At 36.8% G+C, this 20150-nt stretch overlaps 2 protein-coding genes across 20 annotated transcripts; both read right to left on the reverse strand.

Moving 5' to 3' along the window:
* Positions 1-486: 486 nt before the first annotated feature.
* LOC104229794 (uncharacterized) lies at positions 487-19382 on the reverse strand. Of its 19 annotated transcripts, none has more exons than XM_070168240.1 (17): positions 18158-19381; positions 17904-18005; positions 16169-16620; positions 14434-14619; positions 13918-14025; positions 12863-13066; positions 10919-12789; positions 10058-10632; positions 9696-9764; positions 5391-8011; positions 5025-5075; positions 4360-4516; positions 4116-4260; positions 2488-2584; positions 1822-2158; positions 1458-1564; positions 487-1292 (listed from the first exon to the last, which is right to left on the reverse strand). In XM_070168240.1, the coding sequence occupies exons 2-8, from the start codon at positions 17977-17979 to the stop codon at positions 10065-10067; spliced, it is 3465 nt and encodes a 1154-aa protein (XP_070024341.1). In that variant the 5' UTR covers positions 17980-18005; positions 18158-19381; the 3' UTR covers positions 487-1292; positions 1458-1564; positions 1822-2158; positions 2488-2584; positions 4116-4260; positions 4360-4516; positions 5025-5075; positions 5391-8011; positions 9696-9764; positions 10058-10064. The 19 variants fall into 19 exon arrangements, with proteins under 19 accessions (XP_070024341.1, XP_070024345.1, XP_070024338.1 ...); XM_070168244.1 differs by having other exon boundaries at positions 5391-5607; positions 9696-9768; positions 18158-19380; XM_070168237.1 differs by having other exon boundaries at positions 9696-9768; positions 18158-19380.
* LOC138885702 (uncharacterized) lies at positions 872-9758 on the reverse strand. The gene is made up of 10 exons (XM_070166679.1): positions 9589-9758; positions 7897-8011; positions 7526-7582; positions 6855-6991; positions 4116-4260; positions 2488-2584; positions 2060-2158; positions 1458-1564; positions 1179-1355; positions 872-1081 (listed from the first exon to the last, which is right to left on the reverse strand). Exons 1-10 carry the CDS (start codon positions 9756-9758, stop codon positions 872-874), a joined length of 1314 nt encoding a protein of 437 aa, XP_070022780.1.
* Positions 19383-20150: the final 768 nt, after the last annotated feature.

Genomic DNA, 20150 nt, shown 5'->3' on the forward strand with positions numbered 1-20150 from the left:
AGTTGCGGTTTTTGCGGGTATTGTGTCTCCAATATCTCTTTGAGCGGGTTTGTCGAGTATGTTGCTCAAGGTGTTTGTCAACCACTCTTCTAATAGCCTTTTCACACCTGTTGGTGCTTCTCCTGCTGCGGATGTTGAGGTTTCCCTCTCGCGCGAGACAGTCACGCCTTCATGAGGAGGGGGGGTGAGATCTCTCCCTCAGCTGTAGCACTTGGCGTTGCATTTTCATTGTCTTCCCTACCGGCCTCGTTGAGGGAATTCAGAAGGTTGTTCGTGACACCTACTATTGCCTTTAATCTTGCTTCTCCCTTTCCTGCCATTGTTGGCCTTTGCGAGACTGAGAAGAGGTAATTATTTCTTTCAAGGATCTAGACGAAACTAAGATCTCAGCTATAGAAATCCCCACAGACGGTGCCAAATTGTTTGACTCAAAAGATATTGAAACCTTTTTGAATAAATCAATCAAAGAAAGTGAAGGGGTAAATCTTAGTTAAGTATAATAATATCTAGAACAAAAGATATACAAGGTGACTACAAAGGGTAATACTTCTTGACCTTATCAAGATGAATGATCGAACAATAATGATATCAATTGTTTATGTAAACAAGTGTTACAACGAGTGTTCTTAGTTGGAAGAATGTCCCCAGCCCCCTACAAGGTTGATTTTACGCTATATATATAAGGGACAAACCCTTTCTAAGCCCTAAAAGACAAATCATAGAGAATATTCGAAAGAATATTCCTAATGCTCCCTAATGAACCTACACTACTGCAAAAGTCATGCGGCCTCTTGTTCGCTCGTCTGTCGTCTCCTGCAAAATGTCGAGCTACGAGGATCTCGTCGTTTGTCGTACTCATCAATGGTCGTGGTCATCTAAATTTGGACTCATACAAAGTAATCCTATCTGCGTGAGCAACGACCCATTTGCTTAAATCTGGGGAAGAAACAAGCTCTTCCATAGCCTTCTTTGTGGTGTCTCTAGCTAACTTATTCCACTCATCTTTTGAAAGTTTCTTTCGTTCAGAAGTGTTGTGGAATGTAAAATCGAATGTATCTGTCTCTGATAACAAGCTTGACGGCTTGATAGGAGAACATGCAGGGGGAAAAAATGTAAGAGAAGCTCCACCTTGCACTTTCACTTCATCTACTAATAACTAATTCAGTCTAACCTCGAACGATTGTGTCATTTCGATTTCTCTCGGAAGTCCTGGAACCATATGACCCTTTATCAGTGATGTGTAAGAATCCTGACATCTCCAGAGATAAAGCGTGTCTATTTGTAATAAATTCCTGCTTTGCATGAAAACGGCAGTGTGAAAATATGAAGTTACTGCAAAAGCAAAAGTCCTTCGCCTATATACATAACAATAGAATAAAAAGACCAGGCTGCATAAGCATCAACTAGAAATTATTGGGAGAAATGAGCTAAAACAATAAAAATAAAGGCAGACTCACTTGCAAAAGCGCAAAACATATTTGGGACGGAATAATCTCCTCAAGACTAGCAAAATCAGAACTCCACATATCAGTGCCTCCAAAACCAATAAAAGATCCAGAGAACTCTGAAGAAAAAATAAAGCTATGTAACTGCCCAATTAACTCCGCTAAGCTATGTTACTCGAACTCTAAAAGTGTTGTTGGGTGCGTGTCGGATCCTCCAATTTTAGTGCATTTTTGGAGGATCCGACACAGGTGCGGAGCTCTTTTGGAGAGTCCGAGTAACATAGCCGGTAACGCTACAGACAACCAAAAGTGTGAGAATTTTGGGGGATCAAATGTATAGGTGGAAAAAAAAAGTATTCCTAGCCATGATGGAAACCTGAATGATCAATCCCGAAGCAAAAACTCGAATGGACCAACCGACATATTGAGATACTCCGATGTCAATGGATCCATCTTCTGCAAGTACAAATTTGTGAACAACCCAAAACCCCAACCAAGTTCCAGCTAAAAAAAAGGGCAGCCCGGTGCACAAAGCATCTAGGGAAAAGCCGCACTCTAAGGGATGTGATGTAGACAGCCTACCAAGCATTAGTGGATGCTTCCACGGTTCGAACCCGTGATCTGGTCACATGGAGACAACTTTACCATTGCTCCAAGGCTCCCCTTCCCAACCAAGCTCCAGCTATTACGAGGAAAAACAGCAGAATTTGCAACTGCAAAAAGTGTTCAGTGCATCACCCAAAATTCTCTGGAAAGCAGAATGCTCAATGCCGAAACCAAAAGGTAGATTGCACTTCGAAAATTCAATTATCTTATCATGAAAAAAACAACAGGAGTTTGCAACATACACTTTTTTGACATTAATTTTGGACATTAACTAAAATAGAGGCACTGAATATCAAGCTATCTGAGGTAGATTTTCATTGGCATGAGGACCCTTAGAAAAAGGTTTTCCTAACACCGATATATTGAACGAAACGAATGGATAGAGCCTTAGTTCCAAAATATAAGACAACTAATAGAACCAACAGTAAGAACATACATATAGGGTTATACATGTCTTCACCAATACCAATCTCGTTAAGTATTGAACGCAACAATTGTGACACATAGCGCAGAAAGAAAGATCCCACTCCAACCTAAATGAAAGAAACTAGGAACGGTTATTACGAAATTTAAAAAGAATGACATAAAGAATAAACACTAGGATTGTACTTATAGTAGAAAAGATTCCCACAATGGATGAATACAAGAATATTGCTAGTGAATTCTTCCTACCAGTTGGAAGAAGCTTCATCCCTTGTCATTAGAAGCACCTCAATGTCAATCAGAAAACTTCAACATTAAAACATGATATATACTTGCATGCATGGTATACAGCTGCTATGCATATAGCTCAAACATAAAACATTGAGCATGTACTTTTTTTGGGCCCCCGAAATTTTTCGGTTATTAAAAAAGAAAGTTTATTCTGATTAGTTAACATTGATATAAAGTTTATTCTGATTAGTTAACGTTGATATGGATGATATACATCATATGATTCATTTGTTAGTTGGAGTAATGTTTCTAATGGTAATGTCCAAATTGTAAATAGGGCACCCTAAATTTCTAGATCGGCTCCAAGATCAACTTATCTTTTTACTAAGCTAAACTACTTGAACAAATAAAACTCTCTTAGCAAACTTTAACAACAAACATATTCCCACAAGTGGGGTCCAGGAAGGCTAGAATGTACGCAGCCTTACCCCTACCTTAGAAAGGCTTTAAGGGATCGTTTGGTATGCGAACTAGATTATCCCGACATTATAGTCCTGACAGCTGGGAGGTGGGATAAAATAATACCAAGTTTGATGGGATAAGATGGGATACCTAGGATTAAGTTGGTTGACGGTATAAATTTATCCCGGATACATTTATACCTCCAACCAAACATAATATAAATTTAGTACCATGTTTTATCCCACTTTATCCCGCGTACCAAACGACCCCTGAGAGACCTCTTGTACATCTCTAAAGGGCAGCCCGGTGCACTAAGCTCCCGCTATGCGCAGGGTCCGAGGAAGGGCCGGACCACAAGGGTCTATTGTACGCAACCTTACCCTGCATTTCTGCAAGAGACTGTTTCCACGGCTCGAACCCCTGACCTCCTGGTCACATGGTAACAACTTTACCAGTTACGCCAAGGCTCCCCTTCACTTGGGTGACTTTTTCTTCTTATAAGAGTTGGGTGAATTTTTGCAACTTATACATCCATCTGCTGTTCACACATAATTTGTTGTAAGAACACAAAGCTTTAACGGTGCTACTCGGCCATTTGTTGTGCAAAAGATTTCTTCTTCTTCTTCTTTTTATTTTTTTTGGGGATAAGGTAATACTTTTGTTGCAAAACATTTCTAATTTTGAAGAAAATTTATTATCTTAGGCGACACCATTAAAAAAGCAGTTTAGCTTTTGAAATCAACTAAACAGTTTACTTTGCAAAATTTGAACTACATGTCAAGATTTGAAACTGAAATAACAATCCCAGCAAGACCTTCCATGCTTCTTTGATATTTAAAACAGAAAGAATCCATCAATCCTAGCTTAGGGGCTCCTCTTTGCACAGAAAAGGAACAATTTTGCAAAAGTATGAATACTTCTTTGAGAATGCAAAGGTATGTAAGTTACCTGGAAAAGAAGTATCACAAGGAAAATGAGTGACCCTACTGCCATTGCACTGCCATAGTAAAATCCTAGAGACTTGCTAAGGAAGGATGCCAGAGTAATTAACAATATCCCCAGTACCAGAAAAATAACATGATAGAAACAAATTCTGCAAATAAAGAATATTAAGTTTACTTAATTGAGTTAATGCCAAAAGCAATAAAACTACAAAAAGAAGTAATTTCAGATTGATCCAGGGAAAACAAACCTTCATCCAGCGAGACCTGAAGAGTTTGCTTAGCCGAGCTGGCCATTCTAATATCCAAGAACTTGTGATCGAAAGGTGACATAGATCTCACCCATGAACCTTTGGTTAGTTTCATCCATTGGCCTGGTCGAACATCCCAATTTCAAGGGACCTATTTCTGCAAATTTGAAAAGGGCCCTTAATAATTTTATACACATCATATTACCTGATCAATTTTTTTTAATATATATATACATCACATTATCTTAAGACATTAAAGATGAACTGGACCACCTATACCTATATTATTTTCAAGAGGTATCCACCTTTTTAGTTGCTTTTTACATTCAGATGATATTTCAGTTTGGAGCTCAAAAGGCATGAATGTTGAAGAAAAAAGCAACTCATTAGACAGGTCATACCATGATACCAGTAGTGTTTTTTTTAGTGGGTCTTACTAGAAACTATTCACCCTCATCAGTCATCACCTTTGCTTTAGATATTATACTACACAACAGAAAGTTTATATCTCGAAAAAATGTTCCTCAACAATAAAGATTTGGCACGTGATAAAGCACCCAAATTTTTAGATATGCATCAAATCATTACAATTTTTTTACAAGGCAAACAGATACAACTTTAACGAATACTAAGAATTATAAGGAAGGTGGAGACAATTAACATACCATGTGAGTCAGAGCAATGATTTACCACATACTTGTGCTGAGACTTGAGAGCTGGGTAGGATTGATAGAAGAAGGATTATATATCATACACCAACGTTAAATATATGTTTGACAAAATCTTAATGCATTTGATGAAATTGTCAGATCTATATAAAAGACAATAATTCACCAATAACAAAAGCAGCCCATGAAGCAAATATATCAAGCTGCCAGCTATTCATCTATTATGATTTTTCAAAGCAAAAAAAGTTATCATGCTAAACCACTTTCAATGGAATGCATGAAATAGACTACGAGAAGAATCAGACAGAGTTTCCTCAGTTCTTAGAATTTAAATAGCAGAGAAACAAAGGACAAGTGGCCAACCTATGGAAGCAGACCTCAGCATTACGGCGGACGCCCACTTGGATTGATATATGATACTTCACCTTTACTGAATGGGCATACTTCCTCAGATTTTTTAGCCTTGACAAGCCATGTGTTTGAACTCTCTCACAAATGACTTTAGTTTCTGGCTAAGAGCCAGGAGAGTTTTCCGCCACTATTCCTGGAGATATCTGTAGTGTGGTAGATTGAGATACAGCTGCCGAATACAAAAAAAAAGAAGGAAATTATATAAGGTTTAACCAACATCTAATAGTTGAAAGAAAATCTACCATTTCATGGTATAAACACGTTATAGGAGCTCATGCTTGGATCTATGCTCTACTACCAACTAGTCAAAAGGGAATGCTAAAAACTCCATGCAACACTTTTACACGTAAGGATCACCTCTTACCAGTCAGCCACATATCCTAAATGTTGGATTTATGCAGGGGCACCAAATTAAAATCGAGATTGAACATCAAAGCAAACTCAATAAGAGATAAAACACAATGTGCAAGTACTTAACTATCAAGTAAGAGAAGTGAAAGTGCTCTGGGAGTATGCCGAAGCTTATAGATTATTACCTCTTTGAGAAAAATGTACCAATAAATATTTCTACCACTAGGTGGTTATTCTCCGTGCCAGTACGGGCCCAATATTACTTAGTTTTGTGTGAAAGGGCTGATAATAAAAATTGATGCATGTAAGTTAGTATCTAATTAGATAAGCAACACTACAGGCACACTAATTGCTGGATAATATTTATATACATTTTGGATCAAATATACATTCTTTATCTCTATGGTAGCATCATATTAGTAGATTCTTAAAGTCCAAAATGTACATTCCTTTTCAGATTCTTGCAGGCAGCTGAAAATACTTTTCGGCGGAAGCTCAGTGCCTTCTTAATTTTTTTTAAAACCAAAAATCACCCGAAACAAAGAAGCAAGACAATAAACATCTGTCAAAGTGAAGGTGTCAAGGTGGAAGAAAAGAGGACACATTTAAATGGTAGCAGCCTTCATGAATCTCAACAGATTCAATTTGGAAAAAGCAAAAAGACAAAGTAATTTAAGAGAGTAAAGCATAACGGAGCATGCGAAATACACTATCAGAACCTTTTCTGAGTATTTAACTCAATTAATTCTATAAGATCAATAGTTTCACCAAATCTAACAATGTTTGGACAACAGAAGATATAGTTCATCTATGTGCAGGCAAATTCAAACAGACACAAGTACCAGAGACGGTGTGAAAGGAACCTGCTATTTATATTTGTTCAGCCTTACCAATCTATCAAAATCACAATTCTGGCCTTTAAATACTGATTTTGTAAACCATTAATTGGTTTTATCAAGCCAAAAGCTCTCAATCTCAAAATGGGTAGAACAATGTAAGAGTAAAAGAGCTTTCTTGAAGGAAATAACAAAGAGCAAAAAGCTTAAGCTTTTGCACTACCCTTACCTCCTTGTTAGAGCTAACAAATACTCACAATCTTGAGCAGAAAGGATGAAATTTGACCAATAATCATATAGTAAACCATGATAGCTCCTTTTACCAAGAGGAGAAGAGTAACAAATATTAACTATGGTACTCTTAACCTTACAAGAGAAAAAATTATAATAAGAAAATACAAAAAGACACAGAGAAAGGGTGTATAAAGCTAACAATAAAGTGAAGGAAGTGGAGGAATAAAATGCTTTCGAATTGAAGTGTTTAGAGATCGACTGATATTTGTGCCTTTATTAGGTTAGTATTTTTCACTTTTCTAAACTGCTGCTTTAAGTTAGCATTTTTGTGGATGAAAAAGAACCTTTTGTCAAGTACTCGCACTTCATATAGAGAGAATACCTTGATGCTACCATAAAAACACAGTCAAGAAGAGCTTTTCAATGCAAATCCAATAGCTCTTTACAAGCTGATTGATTACGCTGTTATTGTACAGAGATATAGCGACGGGAAAATGGCAGACCCACAAAAGAGCTGCTAGCATACCCCTTTCAACCCCTAGTTGAATAGTTGTTTTCAAGGGATATTATGGTTTGATTATGATACTAAATATCTTCAGTAAGACTGCTCGAAACTAAAGCCAGAGAACACAGAGCATATACAGAAGGAAACAAAAATGAATGGACCTGGATCTTAGAAGTTAAAAGTACTGAAGAGTTTGATGTGTAACCAGCTGGACTAACCTAATAGTACAACAACAAAAAATGACTGTACAGCATCTAGAAAAAGAGCAACAAAAGTAGTTCCACCCGCATCCAGAACAACTTTAAAGGTGTTTGTAGTAACATCCAAGAAGCAGCAGCATAAGTGGCTTCAATTGCATCCAGAAACATCAGCAAAAAGTGGATCCAGTAGCAACCCAAAATAGTAGCAAAAGGCCTTTCACTGGCGAGTGGTGACCAAACCAATAAATAACATTCAATCGAAGTATCTTTTCTAGATTGACTTACCTTGTTGCAACCTTGCTTTTTGATTATTCAAAAGTGGAAGATTGAACCTTGTTCGTAGTAAATCTTCTCAGATATATTATAGGCATGTGATTTTTGTAAGACTGTATATCAATGGTATATCCAATGAGAAACATTGTATATTCAGCACAAGGTGTGTGACACCTGCAATACCAGTTATGGTTTATCATTGTGTAAGACTGTACATAAAAGGTGTATCCAGGCACAATAAATAAAAGTTGTTTCTCTTACTTCGAATTCTGATTCCCCGTCTCTAAAAAAAGGAAAATATGCGGAGATACGGAAACACTTATATCCTAATGAACCTTATGACTTGGACTCAGCAAAACACTTATATCCTAATGAATCTTATGACTTGGACTCAGCATGAACTCTTTCAGATAATATCCCCGTACAAATTTTTTAATTGGAAAGTGCAGTGACTATTATTTTGACTCCAAACTTTGATGTGTCTGTGCAACATATTCATATGCCAGTCATTCCCATCAAAAGACAAAAGAGCATCAAAGTTTTAAGAATATTATACAAGAATATGCATCAGAAAATTCAGTTTTTGCAATTATGTTGGTAATGTTCCTGGCATATAACTTAGGACAAAATTCCATGGTTACAAAAGTGAACATTCAGTAAGACTATTCTACTAATCCAGCTTATAAATAATTAAAATTTTAATAGATGTAACATTTTAAGTGAAAGAAAGTTTATATGCACATAAGTCTTCAACTTCTCCAGCGAAAATATAATCGTTATCGATCCTAATAAAATGTTATATACAAACTTCGCTTTGTAGTAAGTACTGACTCTCTTGTTGATCCTGTCGGGTAAATGACATTATTCATAAGTATATTTTTGGCATATTTACTTCATAATAGGGTAAACTAATTAGGTACTATATTTTATCCTCTAGTAGCTGTTGTAAGCATGTAGGCTTTGCACCTAATCGTTCATACATTAAATACCAATAGTTAATATACTATTCTGATGGTAATAAAGACATCTGTATTTATAATTGTATGCTATCAAGAATTATACGTTGTCAAGGCATATAACTTATACTCATACAAATTGAACTTTTGACAAAGAAGTTAACGTATTTTTAACAGGCAATCCTTATTCTTTAGATTAATTATTTACTTTTCATTACCGATTACCTGTAAATTGTCTTCTAATTGTGACGGGCAGAGTGACAGTCAATATAGAATTAGAGACTTTTACGAAGTACTTTTGGGTCTTACTTGCTATAGTAGACACACAAAATGCTAATTTGAATTATAGCCATTATATTAACCAGGGCCAGCTTTTAATTTGTGTTTGCAGGGGGAAGTGCGTGCATCTATCTGAGCGAATTGATTTTTACAGCAAATTGAGTTCTCAAGTGACCAGTCAAGGTCGCTGTTTTTCGTCTCCATAGGCAGCAATGGCTCCACCAACAACTATCTTAAGCCTATATTTTATGACCCTAGCAAACGTTACTCTCCTGGATCTTTTGCTAAACTTCTCACTGATACACTTTCTCAACAGTTTCAGGCAAGCCCTTCTACATTTGGAAATCGCCACCAAATCTAAGTACAGAATCCATCCTCTATTCTCTGAAGATTATGGAACTACATCAAAGTTTGAAATTTTGAATTTGGATATTTAAAGTATCCTGACCTGTTGTTTTAGATGAAATTAGCTAACACAGTCAACCAAAAGATTCCAACCATAATCAACAGAGATACATGCATTCCACAATCAGAAAACCAAATAAGCCTGCTGCATAGTCCTGACTAAATATAGAGGAAAGCAAACACTTGAGACGGAAAGAAAGGAAAGAGAGAAAGTTCACCTTTGCTTCCGGTGAAGAGCTATAAATAGTCTCTCCTTCCTGACTTGCACTCTTCTCCCTCATGCCTTACTATCTAACCCCAAGTTTCATATCAGATTTAAAGAGCATCAAGAACAAAATGAATTGGAGTATATCTTTGAGAAACTAAAGAGAAGGGAAACAAACGAAGGAATAAGATACGGCTAAGTAAGAAATGAAGATGTGTTGGCTGCAAAAACAAAAGCCACCGCAGGAAGCAATATCAACTAAGTAATTGAAATGTAAATTGCCCTCAGGTTTGAATTAAATTCCACGAAGCACACACGTCGAAACCTAGCTCTTCTAATATATAGAAATAACTTATTCCGGCTTTAACTAAATACCTGCAGTCTATGGTACTCCAACTAAAGGACCAATATTAGAAGATTCATGTACAGTGAAGAACTGATCTTTGTTCAGGGGCATTAGGCTCCAGTAAGCACCATTATTGTCTATACAACAGCTGTGCCATTTGATTTGGTAAGAACCCACAGGAAACACAGAAACATCTAGCAAGCAGGTTGAAAATCCTTGCCCTTTCTCATTAGGATCAAAACACACAAATTTATCCACAACTGAAGTCCCTTCAGCACTTCCCATAGCATGTAATCCACCCCTCTTGGGAGACCCTGTTGTAAAGTGCAATAGCTTGTCATTAAGGTCTACCATGTGATTGCTTTTCCAAGCCTGACAACTGGACTCTGGTACTTTCTTATCCTCGCTTTCACTAAATATTTGAAAGGATGTTCGTGAGTGAAGGATGCAGTACAACTTCGACACGCGAGACAGCTGATCTGGCGATATATTTCTTAGTTGAATGCACAGAGTTAGAGGGAGCTGAAAGCCTGACAAGACAGATATATTATCTATCCTTTTACCAGCTTCATTTGTTATGAAAAGCTCAGCAGAAATGGGAGGCCTGCCATTTCACGGTTCATAATTAGAATACTATCAAAATTAAAGAATGCAAAACTCTAGAATCATTATATTTTAAAGAAGAATCCACTATTATTTTAGATGATCTGTTGTTACATATTCCCACTGGAGACAATTTTAGATAAAAAGGGGACGATGGCATCTGAGCATGAGTTGGCTACCATATGAAATATAAAACAAACTAACAGCAGTAGAATATCAAAATATTTCCAATAATAGCTCCAGATCCTCTTATTGATTGCAAAGTCCACGTAGGAAACTTCAGTTACCTCAATCGAAAAAAGTGTTTGGGAGTCCGGAAAGGGATCTGTATCCACGAGAAAATAATGTTGAACAGCAACTGCAAAGCATCACGGGGAATTTGGGATACCCCAGTATTGACATGTACGGTACTCGCTTGCAAACTAAGAAATCTCTGAACAGAATATCTACAAAGTTTAGTAACATCTCTTGCTTCAACACTAGTGGAAGAAATTTCATTTTGGAATTCTTGCATGGAACAGCTCCTAGAACTTCGACGGAAATCCAAAAGCTGCCGTAAATTTTTGCTAGTCTCCAAGTCTATATAGCCCAGTCTCCTTAATAAATCATGAACCAGCAGAGTATGAAATTGCTCCTCTGAGGTTTCAAGACCATAAATACTACAATCTTGTTTACCATGGGAACTGACAAAAAGAAATGTTAATCCAGTACTAAAGGCTAATAGTGAACAACCTAATCCAAAATCAGAAACTATCTTCATACTTTTTCTGTCCATGCCAATGAATGACGCTCCTAAGAGATCAAATTCTCTTGCTAGCCTCATGAGCTGAGAAGAAGCGTGGGCAAGCAATTGCAACAAAGAGCTGAGTCCTTGTGAAGATTCCGACTGTTGAACCAAAATCCTTTCCCCTAGTCGTTCAGTACTTCTGGATGCTTCTTCTGAAAATGAATTTGTGCTCAATAATTTAAGTACATCTGCTACCGTTCCAACAACCTTTGATCTTATAGTAATAAACCATCTCTGGAAACTAAAAGCACGACCAGAAACAGAGGTACCAAAAGCTTCCTCTAAAGAACAAAGTTTGTTGGAGGCCCCAACAACATTTTCAATTTGATTAACTGTCGTAGTTTCCCCGGCAGTATTTCCAGAAAGAGTAAGCCTGAACAACTGGACTTGCCTTTCTAATTCTGAAAGATGGGATAAGGATTTCAACCACAAACAACAGATATCAGATCGAACCATAGGAATTAGATCCCCAAATATGTAAGCAGCTACCAACCATGCGCCATGACATGCCGAATATTTTCCAAGCTTATAAGACGACCAATAGTCTTTTTTATCCAAAATTTCCTTCACACAGTCAATAATGAGACTTTCATTCTGGGATAGGGAACCATAAGCTGAGAGAGAACTACAACGAGATAGACGAAAATTTCTATTAGAAACCGTATCTTCCCCTATCTTCAGCCACATACAGTGATATCCAGCATGGTAGTGCAATAAAAAGTGATATATTACGCGGATGTAAACAGGAAGTAAGCTGCACCGGTGCACATGCTCAACCAAATGCTCCATTCTGTTAAAGACTTGGGTGGCACCAGCAGTGGAAACTTCCAGCATTTCAAAGCAAGTTATCAGAATCTGGGATAAACAAACCAAAACTCTCGATGCAGTTGATGTATGGTCCTCTTTGTCGAGCTCTGTCATATGATGATCTTCTGAGCCTGAATTCTCCATGCTGGTAACTTCATTGAGCATGCGTACCAGATGTTCGATAACTATACAGATCTTATCCAGTACAATACCAGAGAGATCTCGATGCCTTTCGACCAGATTAACTAAAATAAAGAGTAAACTCTTTACCTCCTGCTCCGCCTCTTTGTTTGGATGAGGATTATCAACCACTAACTTTATTAGTTGGGAGATACGATCGATGGTGAAAGTAATCATGCGAGATGCAACAATTGAACCAATTCCACCAGCTGCATCTTTCGGTATTCCTAAAAGCTTGTAAAAAATACTAGCTAATACATGAACAGAGAAAAGCCTCTCTGAGATAATTGAAGAATGTAGTCTGAACTCAACAATTTGTAAGAACTTGGAGAAACTAGTGAGGATCTCTGTGCATGGAATTGTCTCCAGGTTGGTCAGCGGCATCTGCAAAGTAAGAGAACGTAAACAGTAGGCGTGTGATGCCAATACCATAAATTTGACAGAAGGAAAGAAATACCTTGTATAAAGCTCTTAGAGCTTCAAACTGTAAAGCTGGTGGAAAATCAGACTGATTTATGACACCAAACAACTTTAGAGTCACATTTGAACTGGCATGGAAGTGATAAATTCCTTTGGCTAAAATGAAATGGAGGCATTTTAATGCCAAAGCTTGCAGGCTCAAACCTCTGTCCTTTGCCATAAATGAGAAAAGTAGTTCCACCTGGTAAAGAAAAGTAATTTCATCTGTTACCAAAATCCAGTAATAAATATGCAAAAAATCAGGTAGAAAGTACAATAGATGTCCCTGATTTCGATATTATATAGTCTATGATTCAACTAGCTTGCAGAGACCACCTCAGTCATGATTAATATAGTAATATCGCATGGCTTTACATATTAAACCAATCAATCAACTGTACCTAAATCCCAAGCTAGTTAGCCTAAGTAAATATGATTCTTCTCTATAAATTGTGCTTTATTCAGGCCTATTTCATTCTAATATTGGTAAAGAATTGGTCTTTTAAATTAGGGGTTCTCTAAAGCTAGAGATTCCCTATACTTAGCACTTATGCTTACTCTGGCAGAAGCTTCTCTAAAACCAGCTTCATGCCTAAAATGATATATTTGGAGGTCCACATAGGAGATGATGAAACCATCTTAGGCAACCTTCTCTCGTTTCCGGTTATGTACTGATTTTTATCGACTTATGACATTGTATAATTAACCTCAAATTAATATCATAAATTCCTAACACCAGCTATACACACTGTTTACCAACATATCCATCTTGTAAGATTACATAAAACCTTAAAATATGGTAGTTGCTCTTTTGTGCTTTTTGGGTCTTAAGTTTCATTTCAAGAAAATTAATTTGGCTCCATCTTATTTTTCTACTTCCTTTATCATCATTGCAGTTCTTTACCATTAATGATTTAGGACTTTGAAACAACACTTAGCTTCTATTTCTTTTCTTATTTTCCTTAACATTTTTGTAGTTCTTGCCTCTCTCTTTGCACATTTGTTGGCAATAGAGAACAATGAAAATCAAAATAAATGAGTAAAATTATATACCTGTATAGGAATTAAAGATGTCCATTTAGAAGCAATTTTGGAAAGTGAAACTAGCATCACCAACGAGAAGTCTTCTTCTGAAGATTCTAGGATAAGCTTCATACCAGTCTGCAATATCAGAAAGGTCCACTTTAGCGCTGCAATAGAAATTTGAACTCACTTCTGCATGTAAGCAAGTGGTTAGAAAATACAGGTGTACCTGGTATCGTTAAAAAACCTATCTTATTGAAGTTGTAAGTCGCAACAAGAAACTATTGCAATAGTCATTAATAGATTATAACTAGCATTTCATGCATACAAAGGAAAAACATTGCATTCACCATGCATAAGGTTGCCGTCTCTATGACTGTTAACAGTATGGTTTCTGAAAAATGTTTTGTTCGAAAAGCAAGCACTTTTGGAGCAAAACGAAAAGGGAAAGAAGGATAAGGGGCCTGGGTAATGCGCCAAAAAGTGTAATCAGAACGCCTGCATGTGCTTGGTGGCAGAAACACATATTGAAGAGAAATACTGAACCTTATGAGCTCTATCCGCTAGTACAAGTGAGCACCACATTTTAGCAAAAGCACGTCCTCCTGCTAACCTTATAACCCTTGATGTTTCAGATGACATCAGCAGACCTCCAAGCATTTCCAGAAATACATAAGCAAAGTCGTTCGCCAATTCAGAAAAGCATCCAGCTGCAAACAAAGAAGCCTTTGCCTGTAGATAGATGCAAAATGTTTGTATCAGTTATGATTCATGCCAAAAGTTAGACGCAAACAGAAACAATATGTAGTTAGTGTTACCTCAACCTCTGGACTACAAACAAAAAGAATAGCAACGCAAAATAAGATGGTCAAGTATTGGCGACAAAATGAAAAAGCGAAGTTCTCTACGGACAAAGGAGACAATGATCAGAGTGATACCCCTTTCACATTGATTAGGAATATCAGACAGATGAGGAGGGCAGTGGGGACAATAGCGAAGAAAGGAACCACGGGAGGGTCCATAGAGGATGAGATTACCTAATGCTTGATTAACTCCTTTTGCCCCTTAGAATTTTGATCATGCTGAAACTTCCACAGTTAGTTTAATTGCTAGAGGGAGATTATCGCCTCGGAGCATAATTTTTCATAGGAGGTAATATGTTCAGACCTTTTCCAGGGGCCCAATGATCCATCCATAATGCGGTAATGGGATTAAATCCCTAATGCTTTTTCAAGACTTAAATTTTTTTAAATCTACTAATCACCTATCTTGTGTCTGTCTTAAGAGCCTTTGGTCAGTAAAGACAAGATTGAAGGATTTAGGAAAGAACTTGGTTTTGCCATTGTTTTGATAACATAAAGGGGAAACTGTGAATATTTTTGGACTCCTATTTTGAGTATTAGATCAAACAAACAGCATGTGAGTATTCAGCTAAAACACTCTGAATATAAAACTCTCCAGTTTGTGTTACTTGCATAGTTGCATTTATCACAAATGCACAGCTAGAAGGAGTTAGCTCTAAGGGAGCAGACTAGAGCCTCAGCAGAAAATTCAGAAGGTCCACGGCACATAGAGGGAGACTTTAATTTTATATTTTTCCCAGAAGAAAATTTGAGAGGACTGCTTCATTCCAAAGTCTACTTTTTCATGTGGAGGGTTTTGTAAAGTTATACGTGGTACCATTCAGATTTCCGATTTTTTGGCATAATGCGTGAGCGTGGTACATGTTCCACAGTACCATGGAGAACTTATTTATGACTGGCGAGCTAGCTGCCAAAATCTGGAGACTATTCTGAAACATATTTGGGGTAAAATGGCAGGAAATCTTGATCATTCATATCCTACAATGCTCTTCAGCACACTTGCTCCAAATCATCCCTATAATTGTGTATTGGGAACTAGGAGCCATGGATGAGCAAGCAGATTTTCCAAACAAACGTGTTATGGACAGGGGGAAACATCTTGTACTCCTACACCTTAATAAAGTCTTCCCTAAACTGAATCTTAACAAGCAGTGGATAATCTGTTGTGACATACAAGCCCCATATGGACTGTAAAGTCGTTTACTGGGAAAAAACAGTCAGCAATATTGGGCTAATACAACAATAACAACAACTATGCCTTATTCTCAAACAAGTTGGGGTCGGCGATATGAATCGCTGACCACATTACTCCATCTAAACTCATCTCATGCCAATATTATGCACATATAAATAATATGAATATCAGGTAAATAATGTCAAAATAATATGTAGTGCTGAGTAATATGAGCACGTCTTACCTCCAGAACATGCATAGACACCAAGCTTGAAAGGATGAGGTATCTTACATCAGCACTATCTTTTGCAATATGAGCCCAACAACCAAATAGAGCTAAAGCCAATGCTCTCTCTTGAACGTCTCCAGTGTCGAATACTATCTTTATTCTACTTAGAAGTTCTCTATAGCTATCTAATTTATCCTTCGAAAGGATCCCCTTATCTTTTCTCCCCTTGCTCCTCAATCGCCTCCTCTGCTTGAGCTCGGACAAGAAAATCTTCACAATGCAAAGCTTCATATGTTTATCCCCTGACTTAAATGCATCTGCAAGCCTAAGGAGGATAGTATTTGCAAATAGCTTATCCTCCCCAGGAATTAAGCCGAATACTTTGTACTCAGCAGCACTAAGATTTGACTCTCTACTCCACCACTCAAGTTTTGGCCCAATATCTAGTATGGCTTCTGCAGATTTACCTAACCATCATGAGAGAGAATACACAAGTATCACTCAGAAACGATAAAGTTATTGCAAAATGGATTAAACCAAACAATGATTCTTCACAACATTTAAGAGACATTGACAATCAAAGTGGAATCATTATTGAAAATTGTAAGAGCAAAAGACGTTCTTATAGAAAACGACAAAGAGGGTGTTTGGGTGGGCTTAAAAGCTGTTAAGCACTTTTTGGCTTATTTTGGTGTTTGGTAAACACCAAAGGTGCTTTTAAGCCAAAAGAAGCCATAAGTTGTTCACCCCTCGCTTATGCTTTTCAGTTTACAAGCTCTTTGAGTTTGACCAATTATTTTACTATGTTATCCCTTGAATTTTCTTATAATCTCCAAAATACCCTTCAATTCACACTCCTATTTATTTTTGTTTTTCTGTTCCGGAGAAGTTGTGGTTTTCTTTCTCTTCAAAGGCCAACACGTAACTTATATTTCCATCCCTTATAATATGTATTACCATTATCTACAAATATCATCTTGCCATTTGACCAAACATCCAGTTTGAAACAGATTTTTAATTGTGCCGATATTGGATATGAAATTTGCAAGGCTCCCTAATGAAAACTGCAAAACTCAAATGGATTTGCATATCCATTGCATTACGTTATAAATTGATCGAATGGTGGAGATAAATCATCCATTGTATTTTAATGTGCTCTTTTCTTCGAATTTTAGACTCATTTTGTATTATACTTTTTAATTTAGGCATACATTTGGACAAAGTAGGCTTTGTATTATACTTTTGCCTGTGTGATAGTGGTTTAAAGTTTTGTCATCCTCCAAAATCAGTGAATTGTGCAATTCAACTGTATTTAAGAAGAGTAAATTGTAAAGCAGAGAGATTTTCTATAATGCAATAGCATAAACATGTACTTCAACTAGGATTACCCAGGATATTAATTATTTTCAAAAGTCTATAATTATATGCCTGTGATACAATATTTTCATGGAAATCAAGACAGCATAACTTATCGCATAAATATAACTTTAGGATTAAAGTTTTCGTAATAATAAGCACCTTTTAGTGTTAACAGTTTTAAGAACACACATCAACTCCTTATTTTCAGCTTCTAACACTTATATCTAAGACGTCACCATTTTTTTATAAAATCGCTCATAGAAGTAAAATCCTAGATCCGCCTCAGCTACTAAAACTTAAAAAGTAATTTGCAGCACTTGGTACTTAAAAGCTACTTTTATTCAACTAAACAGAAGGAACTCTTAATTTAATTAACAAAAGTATTACTCACCAGGTTTATTAGAACGGAGGCCCTTTTCAAGGTCAATGCTCCACTGCATCGCACAAGCCGATGGAGTTCTCTCCATTCTTATATTCTCCTGAGGACAATGAGCTTGAGAGGGAACAAAATTTGTCTGAACTCAATCAGTATTAGCACTGCAATAGCTTTGTAAAGTCGAAGAGAGAAAAATATTGTAACTTTATAAAATCGGAAAGAGAGACAACAGGCATCAGAAGAGAGGGAGAGGAAAATTTTGTCTATACCTGGGACTTACAAACTCCAGTTTGCTCAGCGAGGGCCGTGGGAAGAAGAGGAATGAGCGGAAACACTTCCCAAATTAGGATTAATATTTGTCAAACTTTGGCAAAAAATAATGTACTCTCAAGGCTCAACACTCAAATAATTTGGATTGATTTCAATCGTAAATAGGAAAATTATAGTATCACTTTTATCTACGAGCTAAAGAAAAGATAAAAACAAGAGAAAGATCTTTCATGTATTTTTCGCTCCGATTAGGTCACTGACAGGAAATACAATAGCAATAGCAGTAGAAGAAAGGGGGGAAATTGAAACAAAGAAGAAAAGGAAAAAGATGGTTCAAAATAGGCAGGCACCAATCTTCAGTTAAGCACTTCTTGAACTCCCAAAAAACGTGCCTATTATACACAAATTCGACAATTTCAAACAAGCAGTGGTGCGTGAACTCACACTCTGTTGAAGTGGCAGACAAAACCAATAAAAAAGTTACATGTCAGCAACAAATAAAAAGAGAGACAAATTTTGTTAATAAAAAAATCTGATCAGAAAATAAGAAAGAAACAAACAGAGGTGGCCGGCTGACCGTTCGTGTATTGTTTTCTGGAAGTATCAAAAAATTAAAGTTTAGATATTTCTTGAAATGGATTTAAACATCCTTGCAACTCAGCAAGCGCTATTGGATATCTTCAATGTTAGAGGAAAGTGACATAAATTTCTTGGTACAGTCACAAGACCTCAAGAGGCAAGGGAAAAATGACTATGTGAGGAAGTGTCATTCTTCCTTGGCCAATCCAAAATCCTGATTAAGGTGTAATCTTGATTTGCTGATTATTGGTAGAAGAAAGGAGCTTTTCTGGTTGTGTTAAGTTGGGTCTTTTGGTTGGAGGAGGCGAGGTGGTGTGGTGGTGCAGCAACTGATACTGAGAAAGAGAAGCTGATGGTTATGGTGGCCGTTGGCCAGATCTGGGAATGGGAGGAGGTGGTGGTGAAGATGGCTCGGCAAGTAGAAGAAAATAGGTTGAAAATAAGCTCAAAAGAAGCTGTCACCGAATTCCGGTAATATTCCGGTGGAAAATATACAATGTTGGCTTCTTACGCGCTGATAAGACGTGACATACACGGAATTTACATGTCAGCAGAGTGTGCTCAATAACACATTTTGGAGGGCGTTCAAGTGTTCAATAGTAATAAATCTGCTTGAGGTGTCTAACTGAAAAATAATGATAACTTTAAGGGTCTGCCTATATATTTGGCCTTCAAAATACCTCTCGGCCGGTTAAATCCTTCTCCAAAAAACTTTAAAACGACAATTGGCACGCCCTAGTTGCACTAAAATAACCTGCACCATTTTTTATTCTATTTCATAAACCCCACCAGACCCAACTTCTTTACCCACCTCCATCCGTAATTTGTATCCCCCTTATTGCAGCAAATAATGCACTTTTTTTGGAGAAAAGAAATTAGAAATAATATGTTGTATTTCAAAATACTAATACTTCAACTTATTCACACACACACAAAAAAAAAAGGAATTTAAATTTATCCCAAAGAATGATGGATGGGAAATATGAGAATTAAACTACACAAGAACATCGCTTACAAACTGATAATTTCATAAGTAGATATTTATAAAACTTATTTTCTTATATTTCTTGAATTAAAAAAAATTAAATCCAACAACGAAAAATATATCTAAATTTAAATTGCTCAAGTCTTTCTGCCTTTGAAGGTACTGAAAAACATTCCACATTAGAGCATCACAAACCCAAAAAAGCATTGTGGAATTTCTTGTCATGAAAAGGAGAATACCAAAGCTTTAATAAGAGCACTAATGGATAGTGAAAACAAAGAAGAGGAAAATCAAGAGAATCTTCTTTATCATCAGCAGCAGAAGAAGAGTTCATTAAGGAGTAAAGCAGCACACTTTGTATCAGATGTTGCTACTATTATTTTGAATCATCACCGAAATAAAACAAAGATAATAAGGGGGTGAGAATA

The sequence above is a fragment of the Nicotiana sylvestris genome, chromosome 2 (assembly GCF_000393655.2).
Source record: "Nicotiana sylvestris chromosome 2, ASM39365v2, whole genome shotgun sequence".
NCBI lineage: Eukaryota > Viridiplantae > Streptophyta > Magnoliopsida > Solanales > Solanaceae > Nicotiana > Nicotiana sylvestris.